Source organism: Cebidichthys violaceus, unplaced genomic scaffold, assembly GCF_023349555.1.
Source record: "Cebidichthys violaceus isolate CVI_PGR_0920_01 unplaced genomic scaffold, fCebVio1.0.p SCAF_6, whole genome shotgun sequence".
In the NCBI taxonomy this organism is placed as follows: Eukaryota; Metazoa; Chordata; class Actinopteri; order Perciformes; family Stichaeidae; genus Cebidichthys; species Cebidichthys violaceus.
Window position 1 is genome coordinate 8,730,563 of NW_027176816.1, and position 15,956 is coordinate 8,746,518.

The 15,956-nt window shown below is 38.7% G+C and overlaps 1 protein-coding gene across 5 annotated transcripts in view; it reads left to right on the plus strand.

Annotated features, from left to right (window-relative positions):
• Positions 1 to 15,956, plus strand: part of cntn3a.1 (contactin 3a, tandem duplicate 1) — a 101,364-nt gene that overhangs the window by 79,232 nt on the left and 6,176 nt on the right. For all 5 annotated transcript variants that reach the window (XM_068732639.1, XM_068732640.1, XM_068732637.1 and 2 more), the window contains 7 exons: positions 1,068 to 1,218; positions 7,360 to 7,487; positions 9,978 to 10,153; positions 13,135 to 13,252; positions 14,152 to 14,310; positions 14,498 to 14,647; positions 15,836 to 15,906. In XM_068732639.1, coding sequence (XP_068588740.1) covers positions 1,068 to 1,218; positions 7,360 to 7,487; positions 9,978 to 10,153; positions 13,135 to 13,252; positions 14,152 to 14,310; positions 14,498 to 14,647; positions 15,836 to 15,906 — 953 coding nt within the window. The remainder of the gene's footprint in view (positions 1 to 1,067; positions 1,219 to 7,359; positions 7,488 to 9,977; positions 10,154 to 13,134; positions 13,253 to 14,151; positions 14,311 to 14,497; positions 14,648 to 15,835; positions 15,907 to 15,956) is intronic.

A 15,956-nucleotide genomic window follows, 5' to 3' on the forward strand; every position in this document is an offset into this window, starting at 1 on the left:
CTAAGCCCTGAATCAAAAGTCATGAAATAATTTGTCATACGACAGGCTCAACTTTGATGTATAGCTTTAGTGTTACTATTATTGACAGTGTTGCTAAACTATTTTAATTTCCATCCTTGTATATGCCACCATCATTATCTCTGGGTATTATCTCTTTATTATACAGTAGTGAAAACATAACTCAAAAAGAATACATGGTATAAATGTCTTACTTTGTTTACATGGCCCCCTACAGACTAGAGGATCTGTTTAAAGCTTGCCACAGTCATGTAATATACATGAGGAGGAACAGATCTTATTGAAGCAACAATTCCTCCAACTCTGCTTTAAGATATGAGTTCATATACATTCCACTCATGTGTTATGAGAAGAGAAATGTCTGTTGTTAGAGGAAAACACTGACATTTCACACTTAGTGTCAAGGAATAATTGTGAGATGCCATATGTGTATGATTACATATGTATCATAGTGTGTATTGCTGTGTATTGATGTGCACTTACATGCCTTGGCAGGTGCTCAGCCATGTCACTGGCGCCAGGCTCTGTGTTCACTTTAAAGAGCTTTCCGCTGAGTCGGTACGCATACAAAACAGCTCCAGACGGCGGCGCCTTAGTAATTAAGGCCTAGAGGAGCAGCAACAAAGCCTCCCTCTTGTTTTACATTCTCTCGTTTCTGCCTCGGAGCCCCACGTCTTAATTCTTAATGCATAATGTCCTCCTAAGGAAAATTCATGGTATTGAAAAAAAAACACCGTCTGTCAAATAAAATGTCTTCTTAAAAATTATGTACCATGTTTGTTCTCCTGCAGTCATTTGTGGATGTTTGCGTGTGTGCAAACAAGTGCATATGTGTGTAGAAAGAAAAGGATGTGAGAGCTGACCTACCTAATGGATGGAGTGACCTGCATGTTTTTAGGATGCTCTTTCTGGCTCATTTCCTCTATAGCTCTAGCCTCTTTGCTCCTCTGTCTCTTCCGACAGTAACTTCAACCTCAGCTCTGTTGTTTTCTTCTCCTCCTGTCTCCCTCACTATACTTACATTCATCTCTTTCCACTCTCCCAATCAGCCATCACTCCAGACTTCTCCCAGAACTTGTTGAAGGCCCAAACTCTGGCCCGACAGGGTGGCGACGTTCTGATCGAATGCAAGCCCAGGATGTCTCCTCGGGGTGTAATCTCTTGGAGGAAGGGGAAGGAAGCCCTGAGAGAGAGCCACAGGTACCAGGTTTCTTTGTGTAGAGCAGTCAGTCTAAGTGTGTGTGGGACCACAATTGTTCTGTCTGCTTTACTTGCAGAATCGTATTTCATTGACTTGTTATTTTATTTTTCCCTACTTTGCATTCATGGCGACAAACTGCAAAGAACAGAACCACAGTGTGACACAATACAATTTGAATTGTATAACACGTTCTGCACTCCACCACTTTCCTCCTGCTATCTACATTTCTTCCCTCAACTCCATTGTCCTTTTCTTTCCTGACTGTGCTCAGAGCCGGTCTCAGCGCTGTTTACTTGAGGTAATTGGCCGTTCGTAGACTGCGGCACTTGGATCAATGCACTGATCCATCAGCTCATTAGCAGCATGTAAGGCCTGGAGGGTCATTAGAGCACAAGGCAGACGGTGATCCAGGCTACCATCGAGACAAGGAAGAAGCAGGTGAATTCCGCAAAAGGACTGATCAATGGCTAGTCGCTGAACATCATACATTCTAGTGTGATAGTGGTGGTGGCACCAGGGGAACTAGCTGGACACCTTGTTTATTTAGAAATCAGGTTAATTGCAGATCAATGCAATGCCTCTGTGTGCTGGAGAGGAGAAGAAAAAGGAAAAACAAATGTTAATCAGACAAGGAAAAACTACCCCTCCCCCCCCCGAAGATACAATGCTGGTCAAAAGCAGCAGTAGGATTCATACTGTTTCTTCTCACATGGCAGCAATCAGGGAAATATGCAGTGATGGAAGAGTACACCTTTAAACAACATGTCCTTCATATCTTTAGCATTGCTAGAAGTGAAGTAGACATATATGTTTGCTCAGCTTCAAATGCTGAGTCAACTTGCACAAACAACCAATTACAGGAAATAGACAGTATACCTCCATTTTCTGAAATGTCGCCATTTGATGATATTTGCACTGTTGCAGTTCTCACAAGCTCAAAACATTCAACAAGTTTAAACTGGAAGAGCCCAAACGCCCCGATGTGCTATTGCACTTTTAGTCGTTGCTCTGTCAAGAAACCTTTTTTTGGATAGCTTACATTTTGTGGCGCGCTTTCATAATCTGTCATTGTATAAACAAAGTGTTGTCTTCACAAATCACTCAATGATGCATTTCCACATTCTGTTTGATAACATCTTTATTTTGTGCAGGAATGTACCAGCAGGAGGCAAAGCCCACCTGCGGGCACATGTGGTGACGTAGTGGGGGTCCAGATTTCTCATTTGATAAGGGATTAATTGTTCAACTGGCTCAGCAGCTTTTCCACACCTAACCTCTGGGATATCCATCACGATGGGACTCTAGCAGGTTTAGTTTTGTCTCAACTCCCCCTGTCAGACAGCATGTTTGGGAAACTAAAGGTGCGATCTAATTGCTAGTAAAGATGCCAGGCCTAGACTATTTTGTTACATGAGAGAGATATTTTTTGAGGCTAGCAGCAGAATCAGCATGAAGACTTTGTGTTGCAAAAGCCTGCTAAATGTTGCGCTCATCTTTCAGATTTATCCTCCTCTTAACTATTGAAAGGAAAACACATCCAGACCGCAATGTGCAATATCAATTGCGCTCATAAAGGTGAGATTTCCCATTAGAGACTTAACATTACAGCCCTACCCTGAAGTGGGTGAGCTGCATACAAGACGTTAGACTTTGACATTATTGCAGCATCTCTCACAAACCTATTCCCCTGTCCCTGGCTCGTTAGCATTTACTTTCCTCCACATCGAAATGGGGCTGCTACCAATGCTATTAAAGCAGTGGCACAACACTAATCCATCCCACTGGCTCAACTAAAATACCCATAATTCCTTCTAATCTTCCAGGGATAATGTTTTCAAGGATCTGGAGCAGGGGAGAACAAATCAACTAAGAACAAGGAAGGATCTGATTAGTTAATGAAATCATGTTGCGGTGATACCTATATCAGCTCATATCCCAGGCATGTTTAACAAGATTGCCTCATAACAGAGTTGCTGTGCACTTATGCAGGGAGCTATGAGGTTAACGATAACGCGCTTACCTTAATTTAATTTTGCTGCTGACCGATGCCAGCAATTGTAAAACGGATATAAGAAATAGCTCTCAGGAATATTACCTTTAGATTGAACCACTGTGTTTATGATTGTTACGCTGAACAATATGTATTGCTTCATCATGTAATGTGAATCAATTTATAATCCTGCTACTAAAACAGCAAGAGCTTTCTGGATCTGTTGCCAATACAGAACGTGCAGTGCTAGCGAATTAAATAAACAGTTCCTAGTAATATACTGAGTTAATTATGCGATCCCTCTTAAGTGGTTAAAATAATGTTTTTTCATTTACGGCCTCTTAGTTTTTTGTTACACCATGGAGAGGCAGAGAAGGCTTTTAGATTACAGCCAATAGCTCACTTGAACACCGATCAATAAGGTTGAGGTAAAGTGCTTGTTTACTATATCACACTGCTCAAGTTTAATGTACCCCACAAATTCCCCCAATATCTTAATTGCTCCAGGGCAACCTTTGAGAGAAAAGGGAACAAAGTAAAAGCATTTCAGACGGATAATGCACCTTACATCTTTATCTTTTTTTTGCTTTGGTGAGGAGGAAGCCTGACATAGGCTACTGCACAGTTTAATGGCAAGTCTTATCCCTGTGACATCTCATATCCATAACTCTTTGTTATAGCCCATTACTAAGGAAGGCCCTCAGTTCAGTTAGGAGAATATACCCCCGGCTCCACGGGGGTATGTTTAATTCTTTCAGCCTTTAAGGCGATGTAGGTCATTTTTGATCATTGTGGGAGGTCCAGGGGCTGCCTTCAAGGGATCTTTAAGAAAAAAGGGATCAAGTTCTACTTTCAAACCAGTTATGTTTGAAACACCGGCTGAACCCTATTACACTGTTGTGCAGTTCAGAAGATGAGATGGGAGCTCCTAGTGAGGATTTGCAGGGCAAGGCATTTATCAAGTCGCTAATTATTTCTTAGGAGTCGAATATGGTCAGGAAATTGTTCCACTGTACAACCACGATTGACAGGCATCATCAAAGATTGGTGGAATACAATTCGATCCACTGGCATGACTTTTCTGACCAAAGAATTTAACTGTAGATAGATTTTCTATCGTGGCTCGACTTTGTAAAAGAGGTGAAGCTCTTTGTGCTTTGCATCCATCAAAAAAAGTCGATAACACATTTCTCCCACAAGCATTGAATGTGTACTTAGTGTTGTAGTTTCTGTCTTTGACAAATAACTCTTCAAGACAGAAATCGCATGGCAATGATCATGAATAACCTCCCTTTGTCTGTTAAACTGTGGGATCACAATGTAAGTCTGACAACTGTTTCCCATCAGGAAATATCTCTGCACATGAGGCTTGTTTGTAATAACTTTGATAACACAAGGCCAAATCAATTATTAGCCCAACAAGCAGTGACTGTCCTGTTAGCTCCAGGGAATGTATTTGAACACTGTGATATTCCATGATCCCTGCAGGGAATTTTCTTCATGCCTGCCTCCTCTTGGGAGATAAAGAGCTGGTAAAGGCTCAGAATTGCTTTAAGACATCTCTGCAAGGCAGATTCTTGACTTCTTCGTGACAAAGGATGAGCTCTGTAACAACTAGCCTCTTCTGCCTCTTTAATTATTTATATTCTCCAGAGATTTACAACATATATTCAGTGATAATCAGTGAGGGTGATTGGCTCCAATGTGTTACCAGGGCACTGCTGCAAGTACACTTTAGTTCTGTACTTAAGTCATTATATTTATCTCCCTTTAATGTTAACAGGTTTTGAATTGTTGCACCTCAACTGAAAGTATTTAATAGATCTGCTTTGCCTTATCTGATACTTTCACCTGTTAGCAAGTTTTGCACATTTGAATCATCACAGAGTTTAATACATTTGAATTGCTCTGACACTTGCAAAAGGTTCTATCGACACCACAGGAAGTCACACGAAATGGGAAGAGGTGTCTTACTCGTACTCGTGTTTCCTTTCTTCTGTATATCAAAACCCATTCAGGTTGACAGAAGAGCCACCTACCACAGCTATAATTAGTAAAGTTAACAAAGCAAATGTAGCTCGATCATGCACAATTACAGCTCACAGCTGACACCTCTTTATCAGGATGAACATATTAAGTCAGTATTTATTTCAGGCTGTTTTCTTTGAAAAACAAGATAAGGGAAAAACAATGATTACTGCCACCACAAAACCAGATAGAAGCTCCGGTAAGCTGTGAAACAGGAGGAGAGTGTAGGATGTAAGCAAAAACTTAAAGGGATGAGATAGATCACTTCCAGTAATTACAGAGACAAAAGAGAAAGAACAAGGAAAATAGGTTTTCTAAACCAGCACTTTGATAACAGGAAAGACAAAATAATCAAACATGAGCAAGTATCTAAGATTAATCATTTTGTGATACATCACGACAAGCTAATATCATTTATATCTGATCATTAATTGATGAAATAAGGTTTTAAAATGAATGGATCTGTTGCTTGAATAAATCCTTTCAGCTTTTAATTGGAGCATTCCGTGCAGCATGACAGCTGTGGCCAGTTTTCCACTAAAGCGAGAGAATGCTTTTTTGGCATTAGTAAGTGGAATTAATCAAACCATTTATTTTTTATTTTTTGTTGCCTCAGTCTCCTGTGACCCTGCCATTCATGTCCCTTTCATAAACTAAGTGTGTATGGATTTCACCAAACCACTTTCACTTAAATGATTTTCTTCTTTTATCCTCTATCCTTGACTCTGCTCAAATTGTGCTTAAAAGGGGCAAAATTAATGTCATGTGTTTTTCCTTAAGTGTTCTTTGTGCACATTTTTTTGTACACACTGTATTCAAGGCCTTGCTGATATGCTTTTAAGGATCCATCCTCCTACAAATTTTCAACAGTGGCCATCGTCATTTGTAAAGTTTAGTTTTTCAGCTCAAATGTGTGATTATGTTCAAGTGAGTGAAATGAGAAAATAAACTAAGCTCATGTATGAATTTGATTGTTGCTGTGAGATGAAATAATAGTCTTCAGATGAAATAAACATGGAAGACTGGAAGCATAAGCACTTTATTCAGGCAGTGCCTTGTTGCTGACCTATCTTTCATATTTGGCTTGACGTCACTCAAGCACCTTGTTGGCTGGTGAAGTAGAAGCAGTACGCTCTCTCTGTCGGAGGAAATCTGTCAGGCTTGACTGATGACACCAATAGATGAAATGAGAGTCTGGTGCAATCTGTAAGAGTGGTTCAACTTATAGCCACACAACCAGGCGGGTCGAGTTTGTTGAAATTTTACTGACATGCAAGACTCTATCAGTTAAAATCCCATAACTGTGTGGGTTGGATCTTAGGAGTAGTACTTGTCGTTTGCACTTTAGCTGTTAACTCTTTTTTTTCTTTTCCAGGTTAGAAATGAACAGCTTCAGACCGCTTAGTGGTCATTGCATGTCATTATGTATGTGAAACAAACAATAGTATGAACAACAAAAATCTTATTATTGCTTCTTACAAAATGTGGGTTTAATTGGCTTATTTTGGGCTGCAATTCGTTTTAGGCACAGTCTTTTTTTATTGGGTGTTATGCTGCACCTGCCTCTTTTCTTAACGGTGTATTTAGGGTAATGTGTCTTAACCAGCATGTTGCACCGTATGTAGAAAACCTAGATGAACATGAAGTTAGGTAGGTAACAGCCCAATTGCATTGAAATGTTTCCATTGTTTCCATTGTATTTTTGTGTATTTATGTCTGCTGAAGCAATATTTCCAACGTAACATGTAACTCTTATGCAGTATGAGTAGATCTATAATATTCTGTTTTTTAGAACCCCCTTTGACATCCCCTTGAACTCAAAAGGAGACTTTCCTCCCGCAAAGTGAGCCTGCACTGTTCTTATCAACTCAGTGCTGAGAAATCAAACTGTAACTTCTTCACACTGAGTTTCTCCTTATGTCACATTGACGCACAGGAAGCCAATTAAAATTCACTGAGATAAATTCAGGCTAAAGTACAAATGCTTTAGGACACTGGACTCTCTCATTTAGAATAGATACAATGACAGCACGCATGCTTCCTTTATAAACCCAACACTGGTGCACTGTCAGTTGGCCTAATACGATGATATATATGTTTTTTGTTTTCTTTTAACCCACAGAGTTACTGTGTTGGATAATGGCAGCCTACGGATTTCCAACGTTACTAAAATGGATGCTGGACTCTACACGTGTGTAGCCAGAAACCAGTTTGGAGTAGCGAGCAGTGCTGGCAGCCTTTTGGTTAAAGGTAAAATATAATTTTCTTGACTTGGCTTCAAATATCAGCCCTTGTTGGTTTACTGTAAATGGCAGCTGGATATTGCTTGTATATTGTTTATGTTATCCCCAATAGCTGTTTCCTTGGTTACAACTGCTCCTAAACTACACAGACAGTAAATAATACAGCAACAATCTCAATCTATTAGACAATATTGCTATTATACGAAACAGTACAATTACATCAACACCAAACATGTAAGATGTTAAACATTAACAGCTTGTCTGCTTTTTGTCATGGATACATGATATATATATATATATATATATATATATATATATATATATATATATATATATATATATATATATATATATATATATATATATAAAAAAATCTATTTGAACATCAGGACTCCTGCAGGTTCATTATCCAGCCCTTTTAATAAACTATCATTTACGTCAACACATCATTTACGTTTGTCACTATTTTGGAGGGACACAGAACAAAAGATGTGGCAGTCTCAAGATTAACCAACACTGACCCTCACTGCACACTTGATGAACAAACACAGTGAAGCAGAGTTGCTATAAAGACTACCCTCTTCTTACCTGACAGATATACAGTCCAATTAGTTGATTGGCAGTGGCTGGAGGAAGCGAGACATGAAGCTCATTGCGTTCATGCCCCTCAATGTTTAATTCATACTTTTTGCACCGTGGCTCATAGCCATGCTCGGTTTGTTTAAGATTTCAATCCATTTAAATCTCACACTTCTGCCGAGCAATGCATTTTTCTAGGTCTTTCTAAAGAGCAGAGTCAACACAGTGCTCTATTAAAATGCCTTTTGGTGATTCCTCTTCACAAGTTTTTTGAATTGCAAATTGGCTTGCCTAGAAGCACAATTTTGCTTTTTTCCATGTAAAGAGGCTTTACTGTACATTTACTGTACTGTGTATTGGCATGTGTGCCTCTTAATAGTATTGGAGAGAGTTGAATGGTAAATTATATATTTATTTAAATACTGTACTTAAGTATGAATTCAAGGAACTGCAAGGCACATTACTTTGTAAGAAAGACAAAAACATAAAGTGATCTCCTAAAATATTAGTCATTGTGAGTTTGCTCTAGCTACCTTTATGTTACCTACTGCTTACATGTCAGTGTACCAATAATGTTAATTATTAACGCTGAAAGGAAACATTATTATCAAAAAAAAGTAATTAGGGCTACAGCATATTTGCATTCTTGATTACTCTGAAGATATTTTTTCAAGTAATTGATAAATTGTTTAGTCTATAAAATGTCATCTAAATTTCCTACAGCCCAAGCTTGTTGCATTTTGTTTATACAACAATCCAATACACAAACATATATAATTTATAATAATAATGAAACAGAGCAAGGCAGGAATTTCTCAAGCAATAAATGTTTTACATAAAAAGTTCAATTTTTAATCAACCAAATTATTGAATTTGATTAAACTGATAAGAAAAATGTAAATAAACATTTGATGTCAATTTAAGATTAATCAGTTAATGTTTCATACTTTTACCTTTTTCCAATTTAATTTAAATCAAATATTTTATATATTTCAAGTATATGGGCATGACAACACATTCCAGCAATTCATATGCTAATTAAATTGGAAACATTAAAATCCTGCATGTATCCATACAATACAAACCATGGCCATGCTCGAAATACGCTGAAGGGAATGAGGTAGCCAATTTGTGATTTTCCTTCCAGTCATAACAGGAAATGAGCATGACAGCTGAGCAATCGGAAGCAGAAAGTTTTACCCCTCTCATTTTGCATCTGGTGCCAAACTTCCCTAAGACTCACCTGGAATGCACTGCCATGACCAGTCGGTTCTCCTTTGGGGGTGTGAGATAAACAAGCTGGCTTGTTTTGACAGAGCTGAATATAGACCTTTACTCCCTCTGACATGCTGCATTGGCTTTCCTGTCCATTAGTTGCTTATGACATGCATGCATAATTCACAGTGGACTAGTGTATGGGCCTCTCAGCCTGTGCTGTATTCTGTGCACCACACTGCTGTTGAATGAGACATACAGCCGAGATGGACGCAAGATTATGTTGATGCGCACCACACTGAGGATGAAATAGGATGGCTTTTTGTCTCGGCACAAACGGAGCCAAATTATAGACTCGGATCTGACCTGCCGTAATGGTTGAGTTTTTCTTTTTGTTGTTGTTCAGTGATACATCAGACCATACTCTGATGTATTAAACTCAAAGAAAGAGATGCAATATAAGCTCACTGGCAGACTCAAAAGTAATTAATCTTGTTTATTTTAACATTCAGGACAGGATTTGACAAAGGACAGGATTTGTTTTTGAGTGTGGCATGTTATTGCAATTATTTCTCAATATACAGGGAACATAAAGTAGTATAAAACAAGCTTGCTAAAAAAAAAATAGTTGACTACTATACAGAACAAAGGTATCTACACTGTTACATGCCCACCTTTCTAACTCGGTGCTCTCTGCTTACAGAGCCAACGGTGATCACCAGTCCAGCAGGTCATTTGGACGTGACCGTGGGGGAGAGCATCGTGCTGCCCTGCCAGGTCTCTCATGACCCCACGCTGGACCTCAAGTTTACCTGGTTCTTCAACGAGCAGCTAATCCACTTTGGAAGCCACTGGGCGTATTTTGAAAAAGTTGGTGGAGTAAGTGCAATAATGTCTTTGTGATATATATGATATGTTGCAAGAGAACTGTGAGCTACAGAAATCATATACACAAGTGTTTATCTTCCAGCATCTGAAGGCAGGCTTAAAGCAAAGCCATATGCAAACAGTTACATCATTAACAATACTCAGACCGTCATTGTCTACATAACCACTTGCTATTAAAGATAAAATTGTACATATATACAGTAGTTTAAATCAGGGGTGTCAAAGTGATTTTAGTTCATGGCCACATTCAGTCCAGTGTGATCTTAAGTGGGCCAGACCGGTAAAACCGTTGCATCATAACCTATAAATAACAACCCCTGTTCCCTTTATTTAAAAAAATAAAAGCAAATTCTGATAACGTTCTCAATTAACAAACATTCCATTTGCAAAACAGATGATGAGCAACCTGAGATGTCTCACTGATCTGTCGGCTTCGACTAAAAACAGACGGCTGTTTCCTCAAACCTGGCAACGATTAATCTACCTTCTCTGTACTCATTTGTCCTTTATTTTTCGCCATGATGAGTCTGATAGTGGCACTGAATATTATATTGTTTGAGCATTGAAAGATGCTGTGTGTGAATTTTTCCATGGAAAGCCCGACAGTCTGAGTCCACTTTTCTCCTTTTTGACAAAGACTATTCCTGCTGGTGGAACCTGTATGAGCAGCAGCCTAGTCTTGACAGTTTTACGTTACATAGCCTGTATGTAATCATGCGGGATCTAAAATAGCGTCTCCAGCATAGGGCCTGATACTCTTATTACGACGCCCAGTGGACAAATATTGGAAAATTGTAATTAACAACTACTCGTTCATGATGAATCATACAGATGAAATTTTTCTTTTTGACTGAGCAAGAAGCCTCCGTTTGCCTGTTTTGCTTGTTAATAACACTTCATACAAAAAAAAAATTCAGCAACCAAGGAATTCATTACGCAATGCCCAGCCATGCGTTACACTTGATCATCGAACACTAAATATTTTTTCTCTCTTAATTAGGAAAAGCAATTATGAGGTCTTTGCTTCTTTATCACCTGTTTTTTTTGTATTCGACACAATAACGACAACAAGAGTTTATAATTGCATTTAGCCCTGCAGTTCATCTAAACACTTGACTCATTTGAATCAAACCCACGCCGACATGTTGAGGTAGAGAAACTATTGAGATATTGACATAAGTTCACCTTACTTAAACGTTTATGATCTATATCTGAACATTGTTCAGCTATTTTCTTTTGAAGCGGACTATGGCATGATTTCACTATTGATAGAGCCTGCTGTGAACTCAAAGACAATAAAGCTTGGAACATACAATAGCAGTGAGTCTTTGACTTATGTGCAAGATATAAGCATTATCAATGGAGCAAATATAAGGTCTAAGTACATGCTCCCGAAATGTATGAATCCCAGTGTTGACTTTTTCCACCCTTTGTAACATTTTTTCTAAATGTTCAGAAATCTGTTGCAAATAGAGATGAAATATGCCTTCTCTCCCCAACACAGTGTAAACTCAAGAATATTCATTTTAAGAAGCTGAGTGAGTCATTCCCTAATACCTTGTAATGTTGTCATTTTAAAGCTTGAGTAAACATCAAACAACAAACTTTATGGCTCAGAAATAGAAACAGATTTGGAACAATTATATATTTTGGGCTTATATTATTTTCAAATTTACTATTAAAATGATGAGTAACATGGAAAAACCCTGCAAGAACCTAATTTAAGTCTGCTGGTAAAGAATATACTGTATCCTGCTAGTGTTGAACAATATGAAAATGATATGCCTCCAGCATTTTGCAGTCCCAAATAGAGATCTGCTCCTTGCATGTTGTAGAGCTTATTGCTGGTGCCAGAGCTGCAGTCACGCTACTGCAGTGGCTGTGATTGATAAAATGATGGGACTCATGGTGTCTATTCTGAAAAATGGTCCATCTGGAATTGAAAGACATTTTTAAGAACAACAGTATAGAACAAACTGAAATATACTTTCCAGCAGAAATGAGATGCTGAATATTTTTGGCGTGATATGAGATTATACTACTTAAGATGAAAGGGAGGCAAAAAGGCTGACTGAAGGATGCATAGGCAAACCCCAGTGAAACCCAGTCAGCATGTTCAGTATTGAGTTGAAAAATATTTTATCTATTTAATTATCATGTTTTTTTCCCCATGTAACCCAATACCCCATACATTTTGACAAGTCAGCATTAACATAAAGCAATAGCACTGCCTTGTAGATACAGACTTTACCTGCAATGGAAAGAAAAGGCCATTTGATTTTGTATTCTATGTCTAGAAGCCAAACAACATGTGATTACTGTATTTTGCAGGACTTCTTACAGTCACACTTGATTTAAAAAGCAAGCTTAGAGGTTCTTTTGTTCATGCTGTATATAAAATTAAAAAAATATAAAAGTGAGAGATCTCTAACCCGCTCCATCCCCAGTTATATTATTTTAATGATGGCAGGGAGTTTCAAAGAGTGAATGACTTGCAGCAACTGAATTTTTATCTTTAGAAAATGTCCCTGATTATACATCAAAGTAATTATCGAAGCTCATATTGTTTCACAGTCCCTTACTTTCATAGATAAGTCATCAATGTAACATTAGCTCTAACTTTAAAGTTCAAAGCTAATAATGCATTTGGCATTGAATGGTTTTCTCTAGATTATAATTGAATCAGAAGGAATGAAAGGGATAGAGCTGAAAGAAGAAAGAAGAGCTTTTTAATTTCCCACAAAGAGCTGTCCTCATGATCACAAAAACCTTCACTCAGTCATTTGGTGCGTCCCTGGACTTGTGTTTTGCCTTTCTCTTCCATAATGTAATAAATTGAATGCGAAAAGAAATCACTGTGACATTGCACTTGTTTCTGCAGTCCTTTTAGTTCATTTTGCGACATTACTGTTTTTCTACTCTACTTTCTTACTCTTTTTGTCGTCTTTTTTTCCTAACTTGGGTACTGACAGCGCTCGGCTGGTGACATCATGATCCGGAACATTCAGCTGAGGCATGCTGGGAAATATACATGTGCTGTTCAGACCAAGGTGGACAGTGTGTCTATTGCCACTGATGTGGTAGTCAGAGGTAAGGATGTCTCCCAAACTTAAACATGTTTAAAAAAAAGAATCAAACCTTAAAGTCAGATTTGTTGTTCTGCGTTAAGAAGTTCTGGCACAACGACGGTGTTTACACACAACATCGCCACTGTAGCTTCATTTAGCGAAGCCATTTCTACTACAAATACTCTGCTAGCCAAGAATGTCACCATCTGTCATAGTAAATTAAAACATTTAAACGCAAGTACTGGAGCTGACTGAATGGCAGTTGTCTCCTAGTGAAACAAACAAACCTTCCCGTTAACACCGTACTGTGTATCACAAAGTCACTGTGTGAAATATAGTTACAGCACAATGTGGCCTGTACATATCATTCCCATATTGAAGGCAAAGTTTGTGGGACCACCATGCACCGCGATGCAGACGCACAGTAATATTCCACCATGCTCTCCAACCCCTCGCATTAGTTCCCAACCTTTTTGGTTTACACATGACCCCTCATCAAAGCTTACATATGTTGATACTGTTTTCCCTGACAGTATCCTTAGATTGTTTCATTTAATCTTTAGAAAATGTTAAACTATATAGTCATTCACAGTAAAGCAAAGATTAGAGATTTTTTTTGCAACAGTAAATTATGTTCAGGTATTTTCTTTCTTTCTTTATATCCTGATAACCCTCTCTGATTAACTTTGCAAACCGCCATGTTTTGCTATAGGGCATGTTATGATCTTTGATCTTTGATTTCCTTAAGTGTATTACAATAAACTGCACTTCAGAAAAACAAGAAATGTTGTTCTCAAAAAACTACGACCAGTTTGCAGTGGTTGTCTAATACTCGCTCTCTAAAAATCGCCTCTTTTCTTCATTAATCTCTACAGTATATATCTTTCCGTTCAAATGAACTCTAACTAATTATCCTTCCAGGTCCCCCAGGCCCCCCTGTCGACTGTCAGGTGACTGAGATGACAGAGACCACTGCCTCTCTGTCCTGGGGACCCGGAATGGACCATCACAGCCCCATCCACAGCTACACCATCCAGGCCAGAACGCCCTTCTCTCTCGGGTGGCAAGCCGTTACCTCTGGTAGGCTGGTTTCATCTGACTGTAGGTGGAGTTATTAGATAAAAAAAGAGGGAAGGGGATGTGACTGGTATCCTTTTCAAACACCACACATGAAGTGACAGTAAATAACACATCATCAGCTTGGCTAACTTTCAGAGACAGATCTTGCAGGGTTTTGATGAAAGGTTATTTCTGTGATGTCTCTCAGTTCCTGAGCTGCTCGGAGGGAAGCAGCTGTCATCCTCTGTCATTGACTTGAGTCCATGGGTGGAGTATGAGTTCAGAGTCCTGGCAACAAACAGCATAGGAACAGGAGAGCCCAGCAAACCCTCCAAAAAGGCCCGCACCAAAGAAATGCGTACGTATCAGAAGCTCCTTACATTTCCTCTGCTGCCAACAGTGGCACAAATCGTTCGCGAATTATGCCCAGGACAGCAATTAGATCCCTTCAAAGAACTTTATTGTACCAGTGTATTTCAGAGAATTCGCCGCTTCTTCAGGGCGCACAACACATGAATGAATTAAGTACACAATAAATATGTTGATGCCTGCAGCTCTAGTCACACAGTTTCATCCATGTGTGAGTGGAGAGCGGGCAGTGCATAGAAAATACTAATAGATACAGTATCTGTGGTTCAGAACCAACATGAATCAAATCTAGTCAACAGAGTGGATTAAAAAGATATTTAAAATTATAAAATACAATTAAATTAAATCACTCACTTTGAATTCGTAATTTAGTAACCATTCATATAGAGTTTGTATACATAACTGCAGGTGCATGCACCTTCATATACAGATGCATAGATAAGTACAGACATATACACAAACATGGATAAATATAAAAACATACAGCAATATATTGTATCATAATGACCAACCCATAAAAATACCCTCTAACCGAGAGCAGAGCAGTACTTTATGGCTTTCAAATGTATATCCACTGTATCCACTGTGCTGCACATCAAAAGGCAAATTCAGATTTTACACAAAGTCTGTTAACAGGTCTTGTGGACTTCTACTGCATATGTTAAAAAAAATGTATAAACCCTTTTTTGGGTCCAGAGGAGGCTGCACTAAATCAAATAAATTGGCTCAAGTGATTTCACAGTGCAAAATTGGTTGGGGCTAAAGATTATGAGTTGAACTCAGGGGAAATAAATGTTGGTGTGGAGTTAGAAGGAAAGAAGTGAGGAGAAATGAGCTCACCAGACCTCTGTAGCCCACTCCTCATCTCTGCTTGAGGCTAGCAGCTCAAGGCTACATTAGCTGCTATCTGAATCTCTGACCCAATGTGGGTGCCAAGTTTTGACAGAGAAGAATGCATGGAATAAATACAAAATCTTTGTCCATCATGAGTCCGATGGAGCACTCTTTAAAGTCAGAATTTAAGAAAAGTCTAACTCTTGAAAATGTTGAACATGCTCAATACCTCTAACTCCATGTTATTTAATAGTGAGCAGCATAATACTCCATATTGTCATTTCAAATTGCAGGTAATTGAATATACAAACTGGTCCTTCTAACACTGTGTTTGATCTGTTAGTTCCCAGGGTGACTCCATCCAGAGTGAACGGCGGCGGTGGGGGACACTCAGAGCTGGTCATCACTTGGGAGGTAGACTTATATGTATATGTATATATATATAAACACACACACACACACAC